This window comes from Gobius niger (genome assembly GCF_951799975.1).
Source record: "Gobius niger genome assembly, chromosome: 7".
In the NCBI taxonomy this organism is placed as follows: domain Eukaryota; kingdom Metazoa; phylum Chordata; class Actinopteri; order Gobiiformes; family Gobiidae; genus Gobius; species Gobius niger.
The window spans coordinates 38,654,669-38,679,528 of NC_136858.1; the positions used below are offsets into that span (position 1 = coordinate 38,654,669).

At 38.7% G+C, this 24,860-nt stretch overlaps 1 protein-coding gene across 1 annotated transcript in view; it reads left to right on the plus strand.

Annotated features, from left to right (window-relative positions):
• lamb1a (laminin, beta 1a) overlaps positions 1-24,860 on the plus strand; it is a 112,782-nt gene that overhangs the window by 28,442 nt on the left and 59,480 nt on the right. Inside the window, exons 10-16 of the mRNA XM_079560563.1 lie at positions 4,728-4,840; positions 10,751-10,830; positions 13,461-13,596; positions 13,676-13,834; positions 15,358-15,485; positions 19,070-19,190; positions 21,779-21,971. Of these exons, the coding sequence (XP_079416689.1) occupies positions 4,728-4,840; positions 10,751-10,830; positions 13,461-13,596; positions 13,676-13,834; positions 15,358-15,485; positions 19,070-19,190; positions 21,779-21,971 (930 nt within the window). The remainder of the gene's footprint in view (positions 1-4,727; positions 4,841-10,750; positions 10,831-13,460; positions 13,597-13,675; positions 13,835-15,357; positions 15,486-19,069; positions 19,191-21,778; positions 21,972-24,860) is intronic.

Sequence of the window (24,860 nt, forward strand, 5' to 3'; positions counted from 1 at the left end):
GACCTGGTTTAGATCTGGTTTAGTCCTGGTTTAGACCTCGTTTAGACCTCGTTTAGACCTGGTTTAGATCTGGTTTAGTCCTGGTTTAGACCTGGTTTAGACCTGGTTTAGACCTGGTTTAGACCTGGTTTAGATCTGGTTTAGACCTGGTTTAGACCTGGTTTAGACCTCGTTTAGATCTGGTTTAGATCTGGTTTAGTCCTGGTTTAGACCTGGTTTAGACCTGGTTTAGACCTGGTTTAGACCTGGTTTAGATCTGGTTTAGACCTGGTTTAGACCTGGTTTAGACCTCGTTTAGATCTGGTTTAGATCTGGTTTAGACCTCGTTTAGACCTCGTTTAGACCTCGTTTAGATCTGGTTTAGACCTGGTTTAGACCTGGTTTAGACCTGGTTTAGTCCTGGTTTAGACCTGGTTTAGATCTGGTTTAGTCCTGGTTTAGACCTGGTTTAGATCTGGTTTAGACCTGGATTAGACCTGGTTTAGACCTCGTTTAGACATCGTTTAGACCTGGTTTAGATCTGGTTTAGACCTGGTTTAGACCTGGTTTAGACCTCGTTTAGACCTGGTTTAGACCTGGTTTAGACCTGGTTTAGACCTGGTTTAGACCTCGTTTAGACCTCGTTTAGACCTGGTTTAGATCTGGTTTAGTCCTGGTTTAGACCTGGTTTAGACCTGGTTTAGACCTGGTTTAGACCTGGTTTAGACCTCGTTTAGACCTGGTTTAGACCTCGTTTAGATCTGGTTTAGACCTCGTTTAGACCTGGTTTAGACCTCGTTTAGACATCGTTTAGATCTGGTTTAGACCTGGATTAGACCTGGTTTAGACCTGGTTTAGATCTGGTTTAGACCTGGTTTAGACCTGGTTCCTGGTCTATAGCCCTTTCACAAACGGTGCACATGGATAAACTGTGGATGTGTCATGTGGTACTTCTGTATTTAACATATGAACAAATGAAGAGTGCCTACGTTTAAGAGTGCAGCGCATGACTAGTTAACAGTGGAAAAAAAGAACTTAAAGTCTGAAGTGAGATGACTTTTAAAGCATTAATTAAAGAATTAGGCACTTTATGTTGAGTTGTGTTGATATGAACTAATGCAGGTATAAGATGAGAGAAAAATGTGAATGCCAATGGAACTTGAAATGATACAAAATAATCTGAATTAAGAAAAAATGTTCTGGTTTCCTTTTGCGATAAGAGGTTTTATCTTGAGAAGAGACCAAATCTACTCAAACTTCAGACTTTATCCCTTAATCATGCAGGTTTGTGTCATTTCTTCCTTAAGATGATTATTATTTTTCTAGTGTGCACAAAGTTAACCGGAGAAATGAAAGCAGCACTAAGTAACTCTTGCCCCTAGAGGCCATAACTGCAGGTGTCGTAGCATGTTACGTTTTTTACTCATTAATTGTCCGTGAGAGTAAATACTACGCAGACAGAAAAGACAAAGGGACAGAGGGATATTGTTCATCCAACTACACAATAAAGATTTTTTTTTTTTCATTCAAACTTGGCTGTAAATACTGTTTAAGTGGCGCTAGCCCGCAGTTAGCTTTGCCCGTTAGCCTGTTAGCTTCTTCTTCGTGATTCCATTAGTGTGTATTGGTGACTCCGACATGTTGGCAGGTAAGATGCAAGGGTGGTTTTCTAGCCAGAGACACCAGGGGGAGATGAAAGACCCTCCAATCATCCCATCCCAAGTTCTTCACATAAACATTTAAGGCGAGACACTGCAGGTGAAGAGGGAAAAAATGTATATTTACAGATATGAATTTGAAACCTTTGCTGTAGATCACTGGCATAAATGTGAGAAGTTTTCTGTCATTTTATCTTTTCATATGAGAACAAGGTGTTTTATGCCTAAAAATGCCCCAAATTTCCCATCTTTTCGGCGACAAAATCTGAATAATGGACAGAGCTACATTCAAATTTATGGTTTCATTTTATTAATGAGTTGCCAAGACTTTTTCAGAGGGGATTTTGGATTTCTTGTTTAGTTTTAAAATAAGCTGTTTTTTAGTGGAAAATTTTGTAAAACTGTAATTTTCACCTTATTTTTTGACATTCAAAACTCAATAAATGGGGCTTAAGGGATTAGACCAGGGGTTCTCAACCTGGGGGTCGGGACCCCCAAGGGGGTCGCGAGACAAATTTGGGGGGTCGCCAAAGCATATAGATAAAACTGTATATTTTAATATTATTATGATGGTGTTGCTATTATACTAGGGTGCCATTATTTGTTCTAAATTTGATTCATTTTATTTTAGCCATTGTTTTGTCTTTGTTTTTTTAGAATTATATAGGTCAACCCCTTAACTCCCGCCTGAACCGAGCACATTTTCTCCAGTTTGGCTTTACCCCAATCCAAAAGCTTCTGGAAAAAAGCTGTGAAAATAGTAAGAAAACTTAGACGAAAACAATGATGGAAATGTGACAAAAAAGCGAGAAAACACTGGCAAAAAAGTGATGAAAAATTTATGAAAAAATGGCAAAAATGTCACAAAAAAATAAAAATAAAAGTGACAAAAATTTGATAAAAAATGGACGACAAAATGACCAAAAAAATACAAAAATGAGTTGACTACCCAACAAAAAAAGATGACGTGAGGAAAAAGATCCTCTCGGTTCAGGCGGGAGTTAAGAGGTTAAAGTCCCTGTTTTTCCCATGGTCTGACCCAGGCGGGGCTCACGATCCAAATGAACTGTTTTGGATCCAAAAGGTTGAGAACCACTGGATTAAATAATAAAAAATCCCTTTGAAAAATCTTCCAAATCTTGTTCAGTCCAAGGCTGGAAAATGTGAAGTCTTTAGGTCCGACTGACGTGGACATAGTGTCGCCACAATGACAGAAACATGTGTTTGGAGAAAAAGGCCTTGAAATTGTGTTCTCCCATATAAGTCTATGGGGGAACATTGAATCAGAGCAATATTTAAACATGTTATTGTGAAGATTAGGGATATTTTCTGTTTCCGGGTGAAAGTTTATATGTTCAGAGACCAATGTGGCCCAAAACCTGAAAACTGAAAAAATTTAGTTTTGCCTGTAGTGTCTCCCCTTAAATCTTTAATCCACCCAAACAGAGCAAAGTGAAGCACAAACATGTGGACAGTGTTTAGTGAGTAGTGGATTCATCTTCCTGCACTCGGACCCTGGAAGTGTCTCCTTTGGCCTGTGTACAAATAAACTGCTCTACTTAAATGAGCCGCCTGAAATCCCGTGTTAGTATTAGACTTATCAGAGATGCTCAGGACTTGTTTAGTCTTGGATCAGGTCTGATTAGTCTTGCTTTAAGATGCTTGGTCACAGCTGCTGGTCCTTTCACCCCTGCACTGTCTTAGAGAAGCATCATTTACTCCATTTTGAAAACTTCATTAACTTTAAACATGGCTGCCTTGTATATAAAGTATTGCATGGACTTGCTCCGCCTCCATCGCAGGATTTCATCAAACCAAAGTCTGTTAGTGGGATCACGGGCACCAGGGCATCAGCTCCAGGAGACTGTGAGGTTCCACACAGGAGAACCTCCTCAGGACAGACTGTGCTCTCTGTGAGGTTCCACACAGGAGAACCTCCTCTGGACAGACTGTGAGGTTCCACACAGGAGAACCTCCTTTGGACAGACTGTGCTCTCTGTGAGGTTCCACACAGGAGAACCTCCTCAGGACAGACTGCTCTCTGTGAGGTTCCACACAGGAGAACCTCCTCTGGACAGACTGTGCTCTCTGTGAGGTTCCACACAGGAGAACCTCCTCTGGACAGACTCTCTGTGAGGCTCCACACAGGAGAACCTCCTCTGGACAGACTCTCTGTGAGGCTCCACACAGGAGAACCTCCTCTGGACAGACTGTGCTCTCTGTGAGGTTCCACACAGGAGAACCTCCTCTGGACAGACTGTGCTCTCTGTGAGGTTCCACACAGGAGAACCTCCTCTGGACAGACTCTCTGTGAGGCTCCACACAGGAGAACCTCCTCTGGACAGACTGTGCTCTCTGTGAGGCTCCACACAGGAGAACCTCCTCAGGACAGACTGTGCTCTCTGTGAGGTTCCACACAGGAGAACCTCCTCTGGACAGACTGTGCTCTCTGTTAGGTTCCACACAGGAGAACCTCCTCTGGACAGACTGTGCTCTCTGTGAGGTTCCACACAGGAGAACCTCCTCTGGAATCGTCTCCCTTTATCATCAGAGAGACTTTTAAAGCAGGTTTTAAACTGTGGCTAAAGGAAAACCAGGCCTGTGACACTTTTAGTTGTTGCTGTATTTATTGTTGTCACATTATGTAATTGTAAATTGTGTCTGTGTTTCCTGCCTCGGGACGACAGATGGAAACTAGCATCCCCGCTATAATCTGGCATATTTACAGAGCTCATGTGCAGCTGTTCATCAACATGCATTGTCCCTATCAAAGAAATAAATAAAAAAAGATCTGTTCGGCCTTTGTGAAGGGTGCCATGTCAGCAATGGTCGGCCCTTCAGTCCCGGTTTGGACCTGGTTCAGTAAAGTCCTAGTTTCGACTCTATTTTCTCATTCAACAAAGTGATTGGATTAAAATAGAAAAGAAGTAAAGCTTTTGAGGTGTTTATCGGCCTCTGAATGAGTTTTTTTTATCTTTAGCGTGTAATATCTTTGCGTGTTTCTGTAGCGTGTAATATCTTTGCGTGTTTCCGTAGCGTGTAATATCTTTGCGTGTTTCCGTAGCGTGTAATATCTGTGTGTATCTTTAGCGTGCACGTGCAGCCCTCTGGGGACTCTTGCTGGAGGAAACCCCTGCGACAGCGAGTCGGGAAACTGCTTCTGCAAACGGCTGGTGACCGGACGAGACTGTGACCAGTGTGTGGTGAGTGTGAATGAACCGCTTCAGATCCCATTGTAGAACTCTCTCCTGCTTTGGGAACTCTCTCCTCTGGTTCTGTTTAGTGCTTTGGGAACTCTCTCCTGCTTTGTGAACTCTCTCCTCTGGTTCTGTGCTTTGGGAACTCTCTCCTGCTTTGTGAACTCTCTCCTCTGGTTCTGTGCTTTGGGAACTCTCTCCTGCTTTGTGAACTCTCTCCTCTGGTTCTGTGCTTTGGGAACTCTCTCCTGCTTTGGGAACTCTCTCCTGCTTTGGGAACTCTCTCCTCTGGTTCTGTGCTTTGGGAACTCTCTCCTGCTTTGGGAACTCTCTCCTCTGGTTCTGTGCTTTGGGAACTCTCTCCTGCTTTGGGAACTCTCTCCTCTGGTTCTGTTTGGTGCTTTGGAAACTCTCTCCTGCTTTGTGAACTCTCTCCTCTGGTTCTGTGCTTTGGGAACTCTCTCCTGCTTTGGGAACTCTCTCCTCTGGTTCTGTGCTTTGGGAACTCTCTCCTGCTTTGTGAACTCTCTCCTCTGGTTCTGTGCTTTGGGAACTCTCTCCTGCTTTGGGAACTCTCTCCTGCTTTGGGAACTCTCTCCTCTGGTTCTGTGCTTTGGGAACTCTCTCCTCTGGTTCTGTGCTTTGGGAACTCTCTCCTGCTTTGTGAACTCTCTCCTCTGGTTCTGTGCTTTGGGAACTCTCTCCTGCTTTGTGAACTCTCTCCTCTGGTTCAGTTTGGTGCTTTGGGAACTCTCTCCTGCTTTGTGAACTCTCTCCTCTGGTTCAGTTTGGTGCTTTGGGAACTCTCTCCTGCTTTGTGAACTCTCTCCTCTGGTTCAGTTTGGTGCTTTGGGAACTCTCTCCTGCTTTGTGAACTCTCTCCTCTGGTTCAGTTTGGTGCTTTGGGAACTCTCTCCTGCTTTGGGAACTCTCTCCTCTGGTTCTGTGCTTTGGGAACTCTCTCCTGCTTTGGGAACTCTCTCCTCTGGTTCTGTGCTTTGGGAACTCTCTCCTGCTTTGTGAACTCTCTCCTCTGGTTCTGTGCTTTGGGAACTCTCTCCTCTGGTTCTGTTTAGAGCTTTGTGCTTAGATCCCGTCACTGCTGCAAACAGGATCATGTTTCTGTGACTGTGATTCCTTCCACTGTCCGGGCCCATTGTTTCCCCTGTTTAAACACCCCCCCCGTCTGTCACACACTAGTGGGAGCTTTGAATGCAGAGTTTGCACTGTGCTGCGATGGGACGTCCCGTTTAAAGAGCTTCAAAGCCTCACAGTGCCCCCCCCCCCCTCGCTCAGTGAAACAGACAGGGACAGTGTGGGTGGTCTGAAGATTCACACTCGGCCTCAAAACTACCGGACTGCAAAAGTAATGAACTAGATCAGTATAAACATCTCAGTTTGAGCACAATAATCCAAATTTTAGCTGTTCTGACTGGTTAAGAAGTTGTTGGGCATTTGTCCTGGATTATTTCACTTGTTCTGAGATGTTTCTGACTCGTTTCGATACATTTCGTCCTTATTTCAGGTCATTTTCTTTGCCAATGGGGAAAGAAAATCAGTCTTATCTCATTGGCAGTTTTACTTTCTTATTTCAAGCGAGATTTACCCTAGAACTGGTCTGAAATGTCCTCAAACAAGCAAAGCAAACTTGATCAGGAAAAGTGTCTAAATGAGTGAAAACCGCTCAAAACAAGAAACATTTCCTCAATTCAAGTCATTGAAATTTGACAAAAATATGACCAAAAATATGACCAAAAAAATGACAAAAAAATGACAAAAAATGTGATGAAAATTTGACGAAAAAATGACAAAAAAACTGACCAAAAAAATACAAAAAATAACAAAAAAATGACAAAAAAATGACAAAAATATGATGAAAATTTGATGAAAATTTGACGAAAAAATAAAAACATTAAAAAAAAAAAATACAAAAAAATAACAAAAAAATGACAAAAAAAATACAAAAAATGATGAAAATGTGATGAAAATTTGACGAAAAAATGACAAAAAAATGACAAAAAGTTAAGAAGTTCTTGGGCGTTTTTTCAAGCGAGATTTACCCTAGAACTGGTCTGAAATGTCCTCAAACAAGCAAAGCAAACTTGATCAGGAAAAGTGTCTGAATGAGTGAAAACCGCTCAAAACAAGAAACATTTCCTCAATTCAACTCATTTAAGCCAATGCTTGATATTCACTTTTTGCAGTGTGGAAAAGAAGAACGGCTCAGATTAACACGTGACTTAAACCATACCAGAATCTGCAGAAAGAATGTGGAAATAAGTGAGATTATCCTGAAATAAGTCGACGTGGCTTTGATTTGAGCGACTAGTTTCAAGAAATGACAATGTTTACACTTAAATTAAGAAAAAGTGGAGGAAAAAAAGTAATTTCAAGCGCGATTAGATCCTTTTCAAGATTAAAAATCCGGTCTCATGGACAGAATTCTTGTAATTAGTTTCTCAAATCTCGGGCAAATTCACTGATTTCAAGAAAATGATCTGATATTTCTAAGGGGAAATCACGCATTGGCTTAAATATCTTGAGTGTTTTTCATTAATTTAGACTTTTTTTCCTGACCTGACCAAGTTTACTTTGATAGTTTGATGATATTTCAGACTAGTTCTAAGGTTTCTCATTCATACTGTCTTACCATCTTTAATAGTTACAAGGTAATCTCACTTGAAATAAGAAAGTAAAACAGCTCATGGGATAAGAAATAGTTTACCACACTAGCAAAGCAAATCACCTGAAATAAAGACGAAAAGGATTGAAACGAGAACTAGTCTGGGTCAAATGCCCGACTAAACCTTAACTCACAGTTGGATTATTATGCCCAAATTGAGGCATTTCAATTAATTTAGTCTTTTGCGTTTTGCTGTGTTCTCTCCGAGCTCAGAGACAGACTTTCACACTTTAATACAGTGGTTCTCAACCCCCATTATAACAGTTAAAGGGGTTTGGCCCGGGTCACACACACATCCAGTTTGAATTAATGAGCAGGAACAAAGGAGAACACAAGGATGAGAGAAAAAGTGTCCGCACCAGTGTTAATTTCGTCGACTAAAATTGGACTAAAACTAAATGAAAAGTTTCTCATGAGACTAAAACTGTGACTAAAATGTCCAGATGTTTTAGTCGACTAAAATCAGACTAAATAAAAATGAAAAGGAGAGACTAAAATCATCCAAACTTGTATTGAGCGTCTGAAAGAGCCTCAGATCATGTTTAAAGGATCAGCTCTGAGCTTTGTTCATGTGGAGCAGAAACATGAAGCAGAGGAACAACATTAAACATGATTAGAATCAATATCATCAATGCAAAGTCCACTCAATTAGTCTTAAATTTAGTCGACTAAAACTAGACTAAAATTGAAGATTTTTTTGACTAAATCTCGACTAAAATTAAATGACATTTTAGTCAAAAGACTAAAACTAAATTAAAATATGTTGTCAAAATTAACACTGGTCCGCACAACAATATAGCTCCCAAAAAGTATTTATTATTTACACCATATGTAACGTTTCCTCAGACTTCCTTACGTTACATATGGTGTAAATAATAAATACTTTTTGGGAGCTATATTGTTGTGTTGACACTTTTTTTCTCAACTCTGGTAAAATAGCACACATGCTACAATAAAATATATTATATGCTATTAAAAATATGCATATTTTACCCCCCAAATTTGACCCTGAACCACCGCTCTGATAGGTGGCCATCCCACCTGCGCGATCCCGTCAGACCCTGGAGCGAAGCAGGAATGACCTGGTCGGTGTTTGGATGGGAGACTGTTTGGGAAACACCAGGAAGTCTGGGTGAAGGTAGTGAGGGAGTGATCAGAGGGGCTGATGGCACAGACTGGCAGCCTCGCCTCCGTCAGTCTACCCCAGGGCAGCTTCCCCACACTGCAAAAAGTATTTAACTAGATCAGTATAATTCACTTGTTCTGAGATGTTTCTGACTCGTTTCGATACATTTCGTCCTTATTTCAGGTCATTTTCTTTGCCAACGGGGAAAGAAAATTGGTCTTATCTCATTGGCAGTTTTACTTTATTATTTCAAGCGAGATTTACCCTAGAACTGGTCTGAAATGTCCTCAAACAAGCAAAGCAAACTCGGTCCGATCAGGAAAAGTGTCTAAATGAGTGAAAACCGCTCAAAACAAGAAACATTTCCTCAATTCAAGTCATTGAAATTTGACAAAAATATGACCAAAAAAATACAAAAAAAAATGACAAAAATGTGACAAAAAAATTGATAAAAAATGGACGAAAAAATGACAGAAAAATGATAAAAAATTACAAAAAATAACAAAAAAATGACACAAATGTGACAAAAAAAATTGAAAAAATGACAAAAATTTGATGAAAATTTGACAAAAAAATACAAAAAAAATACAAAAAAATGACAAAAAGTTCAGAAGTTCTTGGGCATTTGTCCTGGATTATTTCTCTTGTTCTGAGATGTTTCTGACTCGTTTCGATACATTTCGTCCTTATTTCAGGTCATTTTCTTTGCCAATGGGGAAAGAAAATCTGTCTTATCTCATTGGCAATTTTACTTTCTTATTTCAAGCGAGATTTACCCTAGAACTGGTCTGAAATGTCCTCAAACAAGCAAAGCAAACTCGGTCCGATCAGGAAAAGTGTCTAAATGAGTGAAAACCGCTCAAAACAAGAAACATTTCCTCAATTCAAGTCATTGAAATTTGACAAAAATATGACCAAAAAAATACAAAAAAAAATGACAAAAATGTGACAAAAAAATTGATAAAAAATGGACGAAAAAATGACAGAAAAATGATAAAAAATTACAAAAAATAACAAAAAAATGACACAAATGTGACAAAAAAAATTGAAAAAATGACAAAAATTTGATGAAAATTTGACAAAAAAATACAAAAAAAATACAAAAAAATGACAAAAAGTTCAGAAGTTCTTGGGCATTTGTCCTGGATTATTTCTCTTGTTCTGAGATGTTTCTGACTCGTTTCGATACATTTCGTCCTTATTTCAGGTCATTTTCTTTGCCAATGGGGAAAGAAAATCTGTCTTATCTCATTGGCAATTTTACTTTCTTATTTCAAGCGAGATTTACCCTAGAACTGGTCTGAAATGTCCTCAAACAAGCAAAGCAAACTCGGTCCGATCAGGAAAAGTGTCTAAATGAGTGAAAACCGCTCAAAACAAGAAACATTTCCTCAATTCAAGTCATTGAAATTTGACAAAAATATGACAAAAAAAATACAAAAAAATGACAAAAATGTGACAAAAAAATTGATAAAAAATGGACGAAAAAATGACAAAAAAATGACAAAAAATTACAAAAAATTACAAAAAAATGACAAAAATGTGATGAAAATTTGACGAAAAAATGACAAAAATGTGACAAAAAAATTGATAAAAAATGGACGAAAAAATGACAAAAAAATAACAAAAAAATGACAAAAAACTGAAATTTTTTTTTTGAAAAAACGACAATAATGTGATGAAAATTTGACAAGAAAATACAAAAAAAATACAAAAAAATGACTAAAAGTTAAGAAGTTGTTGGGCATTTTGTCCTGGATTATTTCACTTGTTCTGAGATGTTTCTGACTCGTTTCGATGCATTTCGTCCTTATTTCAGGTCATTTTCTTTGCCAATGGGGAAAGAAAATTGGTCTCATCTCATTGGCAATTTTACTTTCTTGTTTCAAGCGAGATTTACCCTAGAACTGGTCTGAAATGTCCTCAAACAAGCAAAGCAAACTCGGTCCGATCAGGAAAAGTGTCTAAATGAGTGAAAACCGCTCAAAACAAGAAACATTTCCTCAATTCAAGTCATTTAAGACAATGCTTGATATTTACTTTTTGCAGTATGGAGTGAATGAGTTATGCAGTTTCTTTTTCTTTATTTCCCGCTGTTGTGTTTCAGGCCGAACACTGGGGTCTGAGCAACGACATGGACGGGTGCCGACCGTGCAACTGCGACCTCGGAGGAGCCCTCAACAACCAGTCAGTGCTGTTCTACTCAGCTGTGCTTTTAATACCAAACACATTAGTCTGGCTTTGTTCTGGTTCCTGAGAGGTTTGGCTGTTTCCATGTCCATACACTGCAAAAAGTGCCCTCCTAAAAACAAGGAAAAAAATCTTAAAATACGGCATTTTGTCTTGTTTTAAGGAAAATATTCTGCCCATGGGGTCAGCATTTTTTTCTTGCTAAGAATTCTTATTTCTCGAATATTTTTCTCATCATAAAACAAGAAAGAAACACTAAATTTAAGCAAATAAATAGATAGAATTAAGAAATATGTCCTCAGAAAATGGAATAATTTAAGGAAAACATTCTTATTTAGTGAAAAATTGAGGATATTTTACTTAAATGTTGCTTGATTTAAGCAAAATGTTCTAAATTACTCACATTTTTGAGCAAAATGTTCTTAATAAATACTAATATTTAAGGAAAGTATTGCCCGTGGACCCGCCTCCATGATGTGGAGCCAGGCTGATGGTCAGAATCACCTGCTGGAGGATTCACCTATTGTACATGTTTTTAGTGGCAGACACGGGGAGAACATGCTCCACACAGAAAGGCCCCGTCCTGGTGGGAATCGAACCCGGGACCTTCGAGCTGTGAAGCTGAGGCTCTAACCGCTGTGCCACCGAGCCGCCCACTTTAAAGAATGGAATGTTTTATCTCTCTGTGAGAAGCAGTTCTTACATTAAGAGTTGTTGATCTGAGTTTTTCTTAAATTAACAAAAAATATTCTTTGTCTAAAACTGAAGAAGATTCAAAAAGTTTTTCTTTCTTGTTACAAGAAAAATGTTCATGTTTTTTAGCAAATTTATCTGAACAAGAAATGGCTGGATTTTATTTCCTAAAATTAAATTTCTCAAGAAAACTTTGCTCCACAAAACATTATTACGTTTTAGGGAAAAAATAAGAACTTATTTCTTAAAGTAAGACATTTTTTACTTGCTTAGAATCCACTTTTTGCAGTGTAGTAACTGAGAGTCTCCACACAGTTACACAGCTAATGCAACAGTCCTGCTTTAGTTTAGGCTTTGCTCATGTGTGTCTTTCAAAAGCACCAGAGACGTCCCATTCACTCCATGTTTGCTTCTCACCGAACGGGACAAACCTCGACAGATTTACGGATTCAAACAAACGGAGAGAACAAAGGAGGAACGGCCCTGAAACACGAACGAGAGAAAGACCTGCCGCTCGAGAAACAGCTGGAGGAGCCGACACAACAGGACGATGTTCAAACTATAAACTGATGTTTGTGTTTCTGGGTAAATTTAACCCGACTTTCTGCCTGAAAGGTCATTCGTGTTTGTGATCTACGTCTAACCTGGAGTTGGATGGATGATCCTTTGACATTGCAGGAGTTTATTGAAACAGCGCCACAGTGAATGTGCTGTGATCAAAGATGCTACAACCAAATATTAGCGCGTGTGACCTTTGTTTTTGGTGAACTAGTGTCATGAACAGCAGAGCTGGAAATCAAGCCTGATCCGAGCCGAGCCTGAACTATTAACTTGAATTGTCGCTCGGAGCCAGAATCAAACCCTATGTAAACTAGAAATGCAATGGCTGCCATTGCGATTGACTGCGGAATTGCGGGAAGCGAATGCAGAAATTGCATAAACTGTTCAAATTGCATAAATTGCTTAATTTGCATAATCTAATTTGCATTAAGTGGTAAAATCATAAAATGTCATGTTGCATAAACTGCATAAAGTGGTAAAATGCATGAATGGGTTAATTTGCATAAATCCTAAATGGCATAAACTCTTAAGCTGCATAAACGCTTTAAAATGCATAAAGTGGTTACTTTGCATAAATTATTAATGTTGCATAAACTTTTAAATTCCATAAACTGGTCAAACTGTTGAAATGGCCTCAGCGCTTGATTGGCAGAAGCACAAATGGCTGAAAGGCCTGGAGTTTCCCCATTGGCTGGATTCCCCCATACACACCAATGCAAACATTTCAAACTCTCGTATAAAAAAACTGGAAATCTGCAGAAGGACAATTTTTTCCTCAAAACCCACAAGTTGCAGAAGCTGAACCTGCACAAAGTGCAGAAATTGCATAAAATGCAGAAAAAAGTGCAGAAAAGCATGGATTTGCGGCAGCCCCATTATAAGTCAATGGGAAAAATCTCCGACATTTCGGCCGATTGCGGAAAAACCGTAAGTTGCAGAAGTCCCAAAAGTAACAGCACCTTCTCCTCAACATGCGGAACGTTTTGATGCATAACTTGCATAAATTGCACAAAGCATGAAGGTGCTGAAAGCTCTAGAAAATCGGGAAAAAGATGGAAGAGGAATAATAATAAAGAACATGAAAACCAATAATTGACTGCGGAAGAATTCCACAGTCAATCAATGATCATTTATTTAATGCCTGGTCAGAGCCTCTGCACCCGGAGAGACTTCCAGCTCTAATGTACAGCACTGGGATGTGTAGTAAGTGCTTGTGACCCCTGGTTTGGTGTGTGACCTCTGTGTGACCCCTGTGTGCCCCCTGTGTGACCTCTGTGTGACCCCTGTGTGACCCCTGTGTGACCCCTGTGTGACCCCTGTGTGACCCCTGTGTGACCCCTGTGTGACCCCTGCGTGACCTCTGCTCCCGTCAGGTGTGACCAGGTGAGCGGGCAGTGCGAGTGCAGGCATCACATGTTCGGCCGCCGCTGTGACCAGGTGGAGTCGGGCTTTTACTTCATCGCCCTCGACCACTACACGTACGAGGCCGAGAACGCCAAGTTCGGACCCGTGAGTCGGCGTTTACTTTAGATCCATCAGGAGTGACTCTGTCCACACGTGTGATCGTCCTGTGTGTGCGTGTGTCCAGGGCGTGACGGCGGTGCCCAGGCCTCACCCGCTGGACAGAAGCCCCACCTGGACCGGGACGGGGCTGGTGAACGTGCCCGAGGGGGCCTTTCTGGAGTTCACCGTCGACAACATCCCCCACTCCATGGAGTACGACATCGTGATCCGCTACGAGCCGCAGGTGAGGAGCAAACAGGATTCTCAACGTGTGGGTCGGGGCCAGAAAGCGGCACCATTTTCTGTGGGTCGCGAGCCTATAGGAACATTTCTATTGTAAACTGCATGGAATCAGTTAAAATCAATGTTAATGGGCTGTTTTTTTTTAGACGATTTATGACAATTTCCATTTTTATTTGGGTCAGTGTTAATTTTGACATATTTTTATTTAGTTTGAGTCTTTTGACTAAAATGTAATGTAATTTCTCTCCTTCACATTATTTTTGTCATAATTGAAATCACGATTATTCAAACGATTATTTGTTGGCTTTAAAAAATCCATCAAAAAAGTGACAAAAATCCAGCAAAAAAGTGACAAAAATCCATAAAAAAGTGACAAAAATCCATAAAAAAGTGACAAAAATCCAGCAAAAAAGTGACAAAAATCCAGCAAAAAAGTGACAAAAATCCAGCAAAAAAGTGACAAAAATCCAGCAAAAAAGTGACAAAAATCCAGCAAAAAAGTGACAAAAATCCATAAAAAAGTGACAAAAATCCAGCAAAAAAGTGACAAAAATCCATCAAAAAAATGACAAAAATCCAGCAAAAAAGTGACAAAAATCCAGCAAAAAAAGTGACAAAAATCCATCAAAAAAAGACAAAAATCCATCAAAAAAGTGACAAAAATCCATCAGAAAAAGTGACAAAAATCCATCAAAAAAGTGACAAAAATCCAGCAAAAAAGTGACAAAAATCCAGCAAAAAAGTGACAAAAATCCATCAAAAAAGTGACAAAAATCCAGCAAAAAAGTGACAAAAATCCATCAAAAAAGTGACAAAAATCCAGCAAAAAAGTGACAAAAATCCAGCAAAAAAGTGACAAAAATCCAGCAAAAAAGTGACAAAAATCCAGCAAAAAAAAGACAAAAATCCATCAAAAAAGTGACAAAAATCCATCAAAAAAGTGACAAAAATCCATCAAAAAAAAGACGAAAATCCATCAAAAAAATTACAAAAATCCATCAAAAAAGTGACAAAAATCCAGCAAAAAAGTGACAAAAATCCAGCAAAAAGTGACAAAAATCCAGCAAAAAAGTGACAAAAATCCAGCAAAAAAGTGACAAAAATCCAGCAAAAAAGTGACAAAAATCCAGCAAAAAAGTGACAAAAATCCAGCAAAAAAGTGACAAAAATCCATCAAAAAAAGTGACAAAAATCCAGCAAAAAAGTGACAAAAATCCAAAAATTAAAAATTAGAAAGAAAAAAATTGAAAAAAATTGAAAAAAATAAATTGAAAAAAATAAATAAATAAAAATTATAATCGATTTTTTGCGATTATGCTAATTTTGTAATTGTTTACTGTTGTAATCGAAATCGTAATCGAATTTCGATTAATTGCACAGCCCTAATAAACATTTCTCCACCGTGTTGAATGTCTTTGTGGGAGCTTCACGTCGATCTGCAGCCGTGTCCCGTGGCTCACGCGTGTCCCGTGGCTCACGCGTGTCCCGTGGCTCACGCGTGTCCCGTGTGCTTTCACCCCGCAGTTACCGGAGCAGTGGGAGGAGGTGATCGTCACGGTGATGAGGCCCGGCCCCATCAGAGCCGACAGTCGATGTGTCAACACCGTCCCCGACGACGACAACCAGATGGTGTCCCTGCACCCCGGCTCACGGTAGGACGTCCCACACGGGGATTCAGCGCAGGAAGCAGAGGTTACAGCAGCGGGTGATGGAGCACAGGAGGGCGGGGTCGAAAACTGCTGCTTCTTAGACAAGTTACATTTCAGTTTCTAAATATTTCTGACTAGATCTGTGGGAACTGTCTCTGCCTGATCAACTAATAATAGTGTTTTTTACATTCTTATTACGTTGATCTCTTAACACCAGGCGTCTCAGACACGCGGCCCGGGGGCCAAATGCGGCCCGCGAGATAATGACTTATTTATAGACCCTTTCATTGTTTGTAAACATTCAGGGCTTAGCTGGAGGCAGAAAGTTAGATTCCTGTCTATTTCCATTGGTCAGTGCTAGATGTTCTGCTCCGGAGGGACAGTCTGCTGTGAAAACGTGAGATATCATGACACAAATGAAGGTTAGGGCCAGAGAAATGGTTAACCTCTTAACTCCCGCCTGAACCCAGAGGAGCTTTTTCCTCACGTCATCACATTTTTTTTCCAACATTTTTTTGTTGGGTGTTCAACTCATTTTTGTCACTTTTTTGTCACATTTTGTCACATTTTTTGACATTTTTTCGTCCATTTTTTCGTCACATTTTTGTCACATTTTTATCACATTTTTGTCATTTTTTCGTCAATTTTGAATCCATTTTTTGTCATTTTTTGTTATTTTTTTAATCAATTTTTCGTCATTTTTTAATAATTTTTTTGTCATTTTTTTGTCACATTTTTGCCACTTTTTCATCAATTTTTCGTCACATTTTTGTAATTTTTTCGTCATTTTTTATAATTTTTTTGTCACATTTTTGTCATTTTTTTGCCACATTTTTGTCGTTTTTTTGTCTCATTTTTGTCACATTTTTGTCATTTTTTTGTCTCATTTTTGTCACATTTTTGTCATTTTTTCGTCATTTTTTCGTCAATTTCTTGTGACATTTTTGCCACTTTTTCATACATTTTTCGTCACTTTTTTGTCACATTTCCATCATTGTTTTGTTGCTATTTTCACAGCTTTTTTTCCAGAAGCTTTTGGATTGGGGTAAAGCCAAACTGGAGAAAATGTGCTCGGTTCAGGCGGGAGTTAAGGGGTTAACTTTAAGGATTAGGATTATTTGTATTTTTAGACAAACCAACTCATAGATCTATACAAACTCACAGCAGACCGTCCCTCCGGAGCACACGATCTAGCACTAACCATTTACATTGGAGCTGTTGTCACGGTAACGATAAACAAATGTTTAACTGTTTTTGGAAACACCAAGTAAATCTTATTTTATCGTCTCGAATGCGGTTCCTCTTGTTATGGCGCCTTAAGCCACAACAGGACCACATGTTTTAGTTGTAGTTTTACACTTATAATCGCGAGTTTTAGTTTAATCTGATAGAGTTCGGGAAAGTCTACTGTAGCCATGGAGATCGGCCATCTTTGCAGCTGTTAGCATACATTTCCATTGACTAACATTAGCTAAAAACAGTTTATAAAGTGGAGAAAAGCCGTGGAGCAGCTCCGTTAGCTGCTGAGTTACTGCTGGTAAACACATCTAACTCACTGGTTCCCAAGTGTTTTAATGTGAACAATAACTCCAGTGTTTTAACTTCTAAAATCTCCATTAGTTTAGCTGCTAATCCCATAATGCTCAGCGATATGACGTCACATTCCCAAACTCTATTTCTCTTGATCACTTCCTGCCTCCAGATGATGTCACTGATGATAGATACAGACGGCATCTCTGGATTCGCCCATATATGGTCATGTTTGAAAACAGTTAAGGGGGAAAACAATTTTGAAAAAATCTAAACTTTCTCTAATTATTCAAAAACTACTTTAACAAACGCTGAATTATGAATATAGTTTCTACTAAATAAAGATACAAAGACATGGGGAGGAGCAAAGTGGTTCAACAGCCCATAAATACATAAAAAACAGAGAATGCTAACTTGATGCTACATGTTAGCATCGGGCTAATGCTAACGGTTAGCTAGCACTAACTACAACTGCCGTTTTTTCACTTCTACTGAACAATCTGCTGTGAGAAAATATCCATATGGACCTGATTTACACTGGACTTTATTTATGTGATAAATACGTTGATATTCCACCAGAAAATGGCTAAAAAGAGGGAAAATTGTGTTTTTCTAAAGATTCTATTTTCCCCCTCGGCGAAGCCACGCCCCCTTCTATGACGAGATGCGTCTGTATCTATGTCACCAGTTAGAGGGTCTATGTGATGTGCAGCCCGCCGGTAAATTGCATTAAACGCGTTAGAACTACATTTCCCATGAGGCACCGTGCGGTAATTTATCAACCTTTTTCAACAACGACACGGACGGTCAGAACGCGAGGGAGAAACTTCAGCTGGAAAAGTGACAGCAGCAGAAAGACAAAAAGCACCTTCACCATCTTTACCTTCAGGACTTTGCAAAGCGAACACTTTGTATTAGTGTTTAAAACAACAGTAAAGTGAGGAGCCTTTTCTCTCAGAGCGACATCATCAGGTCAATGAAGTTAATCTTTATTAAAGGAACAGGCCACCGTTTTTCCATTCTGAGATATGTTCTTACCTGAGCTGTGACGAGTTCTTTAGGACCTGTCTGATCTTCAGTCACGTAAACACAGCGCAGACGGCGTTAGCATTTAGCCTCTCCCTCTCTCCTCTATAGCTCCAAAACAGGTCAAGATAGAAGCTACCAAGCTCTTCCACGTTTTCACTATTTAAATATGGTTACGTGAAGTGTTCCACTACAAAGTATAATTACACACAATTAAACTATGTGGATTTTCTAAGCGGATAAAAGGGGGAACTATATTGTAAGGCGTAATAATACCAGGAGTAGTTTGGCATCCGTGCAGTAATCTTCACTTTACTGTACGGATGCCAAATTACTCCTGGTATTATTGTAAAAATTCAACAAAAATGTGATAAAAATTAAACAAAAAATGTGACAAAAATTAAACAAAAAAATGACAAAAATTCAACAAAAATGTGGCAAAAATTAAACAAAAAAATGACAAAAATTCAACAAAAATGTGGCAAAAATTCAACAAAAAATGACAAAAATTCAACAAAAAATGTGACAAAAATTCAACAAAAAATGACAAAAATTAAACAAAAAAATGACAAAAATTCATCAAAAATGTGGCAAAAAATCAACAAAAAAATGACAAAAATTCAACAAAAAAATGACAAAAATTCATCCAAAAAATGACAAAAATCAACAAAAATGTGACAAAAACCTATCCCTAAAATGGCCGCCATCAGAGTTTTTACAGATTACTCAGAAATACGTGAATGTGCCAAGGCAACACTTCAGCCATGTTTTTAATGAGGGAGTGACAGAATAACATGATGGAAAGCTGGAAAAAGTCCATTTTACATAACACCCCCCCTTTAAGGAACATTTAACTCTAACTTATAACTGTATTCTCTCATTTACATTTGATCTTGGGGTCCATAATGCTCTACATCAGCCTGCTCTCTCTATTCTTCCCATCTTTATGAATGACCCTCTAAAGTGCTGCTGTTTAGTGTTTAGTCCGATGAGAACAGATCGTTTGAACCTTCTCCTCTGTCCTCCCTCAGACACGTGGTGCTGCCCAGGCCGGTGTGCTTCGAGACGGGCCTGAACTACACCATCCGCCTCAGCCTGCCGCTGTACTCCGCCCTCAGCGACGTGCAGTCCCCGTACACGCTCATCGACTCCGTAAGCCTTCGGGAAACCACCTTCCATACAAGCCATCTCTCTTTACATCGGGGGGCCGTATCATATCACACATCAGCATCACGATATAATGTTTTTATGTCGCTGTGGACACGATATCATTTATGTTACGCTCAGCTTCATTAGAGCATGTACACGGGGGCAGGTGCTTAAAAAGTCAAATGAAATGGATGTAACTGCTTGAGTAGATCAGTGGTTCTCAAGCTTTTGGCGCCGCAACCCCCATTTTAACAGTAAAAGGGATCGTGACCCCCCGCTCGGGTCACACCGTGAGAAATAGAAATAGTAGCCGACGTAATTCTTAACCTCTTAAACTCCCGCCTGAACCGAGAGGATCTTTTTCCTCACGTCAGCACATTTTTTTCCCATCATTTTTTGTTGGGTATTCAACTCATTTTTAGAACTTTTTGTCATTTTTTTTGGCAATTTATCTCAAATTTTTGTAATGTTTTTGTCACATTTTGTCACATTTTTGTAATTTTTTTGTAATTTTTTGTAATTTTTTGTCATTTTTTGTCATTTTTTTTGTCATTTTTTTGTCATTTTTGTGTCATTTTTTTGTCAATTTTTTGTCATTTTTTTGTCATTTTTTTGTCATTTTTTTTGTCATTTTTGTGTCATTTTTGTGTCATTTTTGTGTCATTTTTTGTCACATTTTTGTCATTTTTTCGTCAATTTTTTGTCATTTTTTTGTCAAATTTTTGTCACATTTTTGTCAATTTTTTGTCATTTTTTGTCACATTTTTGTCAAATTTTTGTCATTTTTTCGTCAAATTTTTGTCATTTTTTTGTCTTTTTTTTAGTCATTTTTTGTCACATTTTTGTCATTTTTTGTCATTTTTTTGTCAAATTTTTGTCAATTTTTTGTCATATTTTTGTCAATTTCTTGTGACATTTTTGTGACATTTTTGCCACTTTTTCATACATTTTTTGTCACCTTTTTGTCCCATTTCCATCATTGTTTTCGTCTCACCTTTTTCCCAGAGGCTTTTGGATTGGGGTAAAGCCAAACTGGAGAAAATGTGCTCAGTTCAGGTGGGAGTTAAGGGGTTAAAAAAGAAAAAGAAAATGACTAAAATGAAATTCATCAAACTACAAATAATGTCTCTCTGGTAAAATAGCACACACATGCTACAATAAAACATCAGATAATATGCTAATGAAAATATGGCTATTTTATCTAAATGATCTCGCGACCCCCCCATATTTGTCTCGCGACCCCCAGGTTGAGAACCACTGGAGTAGATCATGTTTGCAAGGAAATTAGTATGGAGATAAAAAAAAAATAAAGAAAATATCACTGAATTCATCTTCCCAAGAGGCGTAAGGGTTAGTTAAAGGGATGTTTCAGGATGTTTGACACAGGGCCTCATTTCCTCGTTATCCAGAGTGTTGCTGATTTCTGGAGATATTTTTTTTTGTAATTCATGCAGTTCTTATGTTTGAAGAGTTTCGTGGCGCTAGGCTAATGCAAGGCTAGTGCATGTCTATGGTATCAGCTAGCCTGCATTAAACACAGTGTGACCCGCTCCACAGAGCACCTGAGGCAAATCACTGATAACACCAGACTAACCAAATACTTAACTCCCACCTGAACCGAGCACATTTTCTCCAGCTTTACCCCAATCCAAAAGCTTCTGGAAAAAAGGTGTGAAAATAGCGACAAAACTGAGACGAAAAAAAGGATGAAAATGTGAAAAAAGTGACAAAAATTTGACAAAAAGTGACAATAATTTGACGAAAAAATGACCAAAAAAATTAGGGAAAAAAAGGAAAAATTTGACGAAAAAGTGACCAAAAAATGACAAAAAAATGAGGGAAAAAAAAGGAAAAAATTGACGAAAAAGTTACGAAAAAGTGACAAAAAATTGACAAAAAAGTGATAAGAATTTGACGAAAAAATGACAAAAAAATTGGGGGGGAAAAAACGAAAAAATTGACGAAAAAGTTACAAAAAAGTCACGAAAATTTGACAAAAATGAGACGACTGCCCGACAAAAAAGTGCTGAAAAAAAATCTGATTTGAGGAAAAAAGATCCATTTAGTTTTGTAGGTCTTTCAAATGAGGCGTCACACTGGCCCACAGGGTTTGGGTAAAGCTGAACTGGAGAAAATGCTCTCGGTTCAGGCGGGAGTTAAAGAGGTTAAAAGTCCTTATATTTGAGCATCATCAGCTTCGTGGTTGTATAAGCTACGCGGCGGCGGAGTGATCTGCTAGAAAATAGTCCCTCAAAATGCGATCATTCATGTGACGTCAGTTATATTACAAACATTATACTTAAACTTATTTGAGGGACTGTTTGAGGGTTCTGTTCTAGGGTTAGAATTGGGTTAAGATTAGGGCTAGGGTTAGGATTAAGGCTAGGGGTTATGGGCTTAGGGTCTGGGTAATACATTATATCTATGAGTGTCCTCACTAAGATAGAAGTACAAGAGTGTGTGTGTACATACTTATATTTTTTACCCGCACATTCTCTAACAATAGTCACATATGTGGGCATTTTAGTCGCAGTCTAAAGCCCTGATCTAGTAAAGTTTGAATCCCCCTTGTTTCCCCCCGTGTGTCTCAGATCGTGCTGATGCCCAACTGTAAGAACCTGGAGATCTTCACGGGGTCCGAGGGGGCCGACTCCAGCGACTGGGACATGTTCCAGAGGTACCGGTGTCTGGAGGGCAGCCTCGGCGTCGGCAAAACGCCCATGACCGAGATCTGCCAGAAGTACATCTTCAGCATCTCCGCCATGCTGCACCAGGGCGCCAAAGGTACGCCGGCCCCTGAAAGCCACACCGTGGAGCTGGAGAGTTTATGTCCAACGGCGGGAAATGTGGGAAACATTGAAGAGAGTAGGAAAATAAAGGGAATGAAGCGGAAAGAGAGTTAAGCACTTACCAGAGCCGTGGGAAGATGTTTTCCCCCAAAATACTTTTCCTGTGCATAAATCCTGTTTATTAACCTCTTAACTCCCGCCTGAACCGAGAGCATTTTCTCCAGTTCAGCTTTACCCAAATCCTGTAGGCCAGTGTAACGCCTCATTTGAAAGACCTACAAAACTAAATGGATCTTTTTCCTCACGTCACATTTTTTTTCAGCACTTTTTTTGTCGGGCAGTCGACTCATTTTTGTCAAATTTTCGTGACTTTTTTGTCCATTTTTTCGCAAATTTCCGTCAAATTTTTCTCACTTTTTAGTCAAATTTTTTGTCATTTTTCGTCAATTTTTGGTCAATATTTGTAATTTTTTTGTCACTTTTTCGTCCATTTTTCGTCAAATTTTTCTCACATTTTGGTAAGTTTTTTGTCAGTTTTTCCTCAAATTATTCGCATTTTTTTGTCAAATTCTCATCACTTTTTCGTCCTTTTTTTCACATTTTTTCACATTTTTTTGTCCATTTTTGTAAAAAAAAAATTATAATTTTTTCGTCCATTTTTTCGCATTTTTTCTGTCAAATTTTTCTCACTTTTTTTTCAATTTTTTTGTCATTTTTTGTCACTTTTTCCTAAAATTTTTGTCCATTATTTGTAAATTTTTTGTCACTTTTTCCTCAAATTATTCACATTTTTTTGTCAAATTCTCATCACTTTTTCGTCCTTTTTTCCGCAATTTTTTATCAATTTTTTGTCCATTTTTGTAATTTTTTTTGTAATATTTTCGTCCATTTTTTCGCATTTTTTTTGTCAATTTTTTGTCACTTTCTCGTCAAATTATTCGCATTTTTTTAAAAATTCTTATCACTTTTTCGTCCTTTTTTTCCCGTAATTTTTCGTCAAATTTTTGTCCATTTTTTGTCAAACTTTTGTCATTTTTTGTTAAATTTTTCGTCACTTTCTTGTCAATGTTTTCTCACTTTCTTCACATTTTCATCCATGTTTTCGTCTCAGTTTTGTCGCTATTTTCACACCTTATTCCCAGAAGCTTTTGGATTGGGGTAAAGCTGGAGAAAATGTGCTCGGTTCAGGTGGGAGTTAAGGGGTTGATATTGCCCGCAGTTCACAAACTATCCACCAGGGGGTGCTGCAGCGCCCTCAGCACCCTGGGTTCCCACGGCCTTGCCACTTACCTGCCATCCGCCACCTGTAAAACAAACAAAGCAAAGAAAAAGACAAATAAACCACAAGAGCACGACAAAAAAGCAACAAAAATGTGACAGTTTTGTAGATCTTCACTTTGGCTTTTAGGCTGATTTGGAGAAAAGGTGCTCGGATAAGTAAGGTGGGGGTTAAGAGGGGAAAAAATAGGGGAAAAGTGGGGAACAAAATTTAAAAAAAATGGGAAAAGAATGGACAAAAAGTGGAAGAAATTAAAAAAAAATGTGGGGAAGTGAGAAAAAATTGTTAAAGAATTATGAAAAAAAAATGGTGGGGAAGAATTGGGAAAGAATGGACAAAAAATTGGTGTAAAAGTGGGATATAAATAGAGGGAAAAAGAAAAAAGAAATATGAAAAAAATGGGAAAATATGGGATAAAAAAGTAAAAAAAAAAAAGTGTTAAAAATTGGAGGCAAGTGGGGGATTTTTTTTTTATTATGGAAGAAAATGGGAGAAAAAAATTGCAAACAGTGAATGATGAAAAGCCTATGGAAGCCCGTTTCCGCCATGTTAAAAAAATAAAAGCCCAACAGGAAGTCGAAATTTCGAGATTTCAACTCGTAATTTAAAACTCGAAATTACGAGTTTAAATCTCGAAATTTTGAGTTTAAATCTCGAAATTTCGACTTCCTGTGGGGTTTTATTTTTTTAACATGGCGGAAACGGGCTTCCATAAAAGCCTACACACTTATAATGGGCATATATGAGATGGAAAAAGTGGTTAAAATGGGGAGAAAAGTGTGATTTTTTTTAATTATTTTTTTTAATTATGGAAAAAAGCAAAATCAAAATGGGGGGATAAACATGTGTATCTGATGGATTGCAAATATACCACTTCCTTCATCATTTTATTGGTGAAAAAGACTAAAAAGTCCTACTCCTGGTCTTGTTTTTGACCAGGGAACAACTTTACGGCATGATTAGAATCTCCACAAAGCAAATAAAGCTTTAACGTTTGAGACGATGCGATATTTGCCCTGGTATTTCCTGTCCCCTTCGTTCTTGGTTTAGTCTTTCGTAGAGGCTGGACGCCCTCTGCACGGCTCCGACCTTTGACCCCTGTGGAATGAGAACAGGAAGCAGGAATTCACCCCCGAGCTTTTAATGAACACGAGCTTCAGTTACGATGAACTGGGCTTTATTCAGGCTCAAAGTCACTGTTACAGGTTACAGCAAAATGTTAAAGGAACAGTAATAAAGTTTCCAATGGTGTATGTGTAATTTTGATCAAAATAAGAGAAAATACTTGAAATTAGACCAAAAAAAGTCTATAAAAAGTGATTCATGTTCCATTCAGTACGAAAAAGATCTTATCTTAGATGAATTGCTGAAAAACGGCTTGAATTAAAGACAGTTTATGCCAAGGCCGTGGGAACCCAGGGTGCTGAGGGCGCTGCAGCACCCCCTGGCGGATAGTTTGTGAACTGTAGGCAATATTATAATACCCCTTAACTCCCGCCTGAACCGAGCACATTTTCTCCAGCTTTACCCCAATCCAAAAGCTTCTGGGAAAGAGGTGTGAAAATAGCGACAAAACTGAGACGAAAACAAGGAGGAAAATGTGAA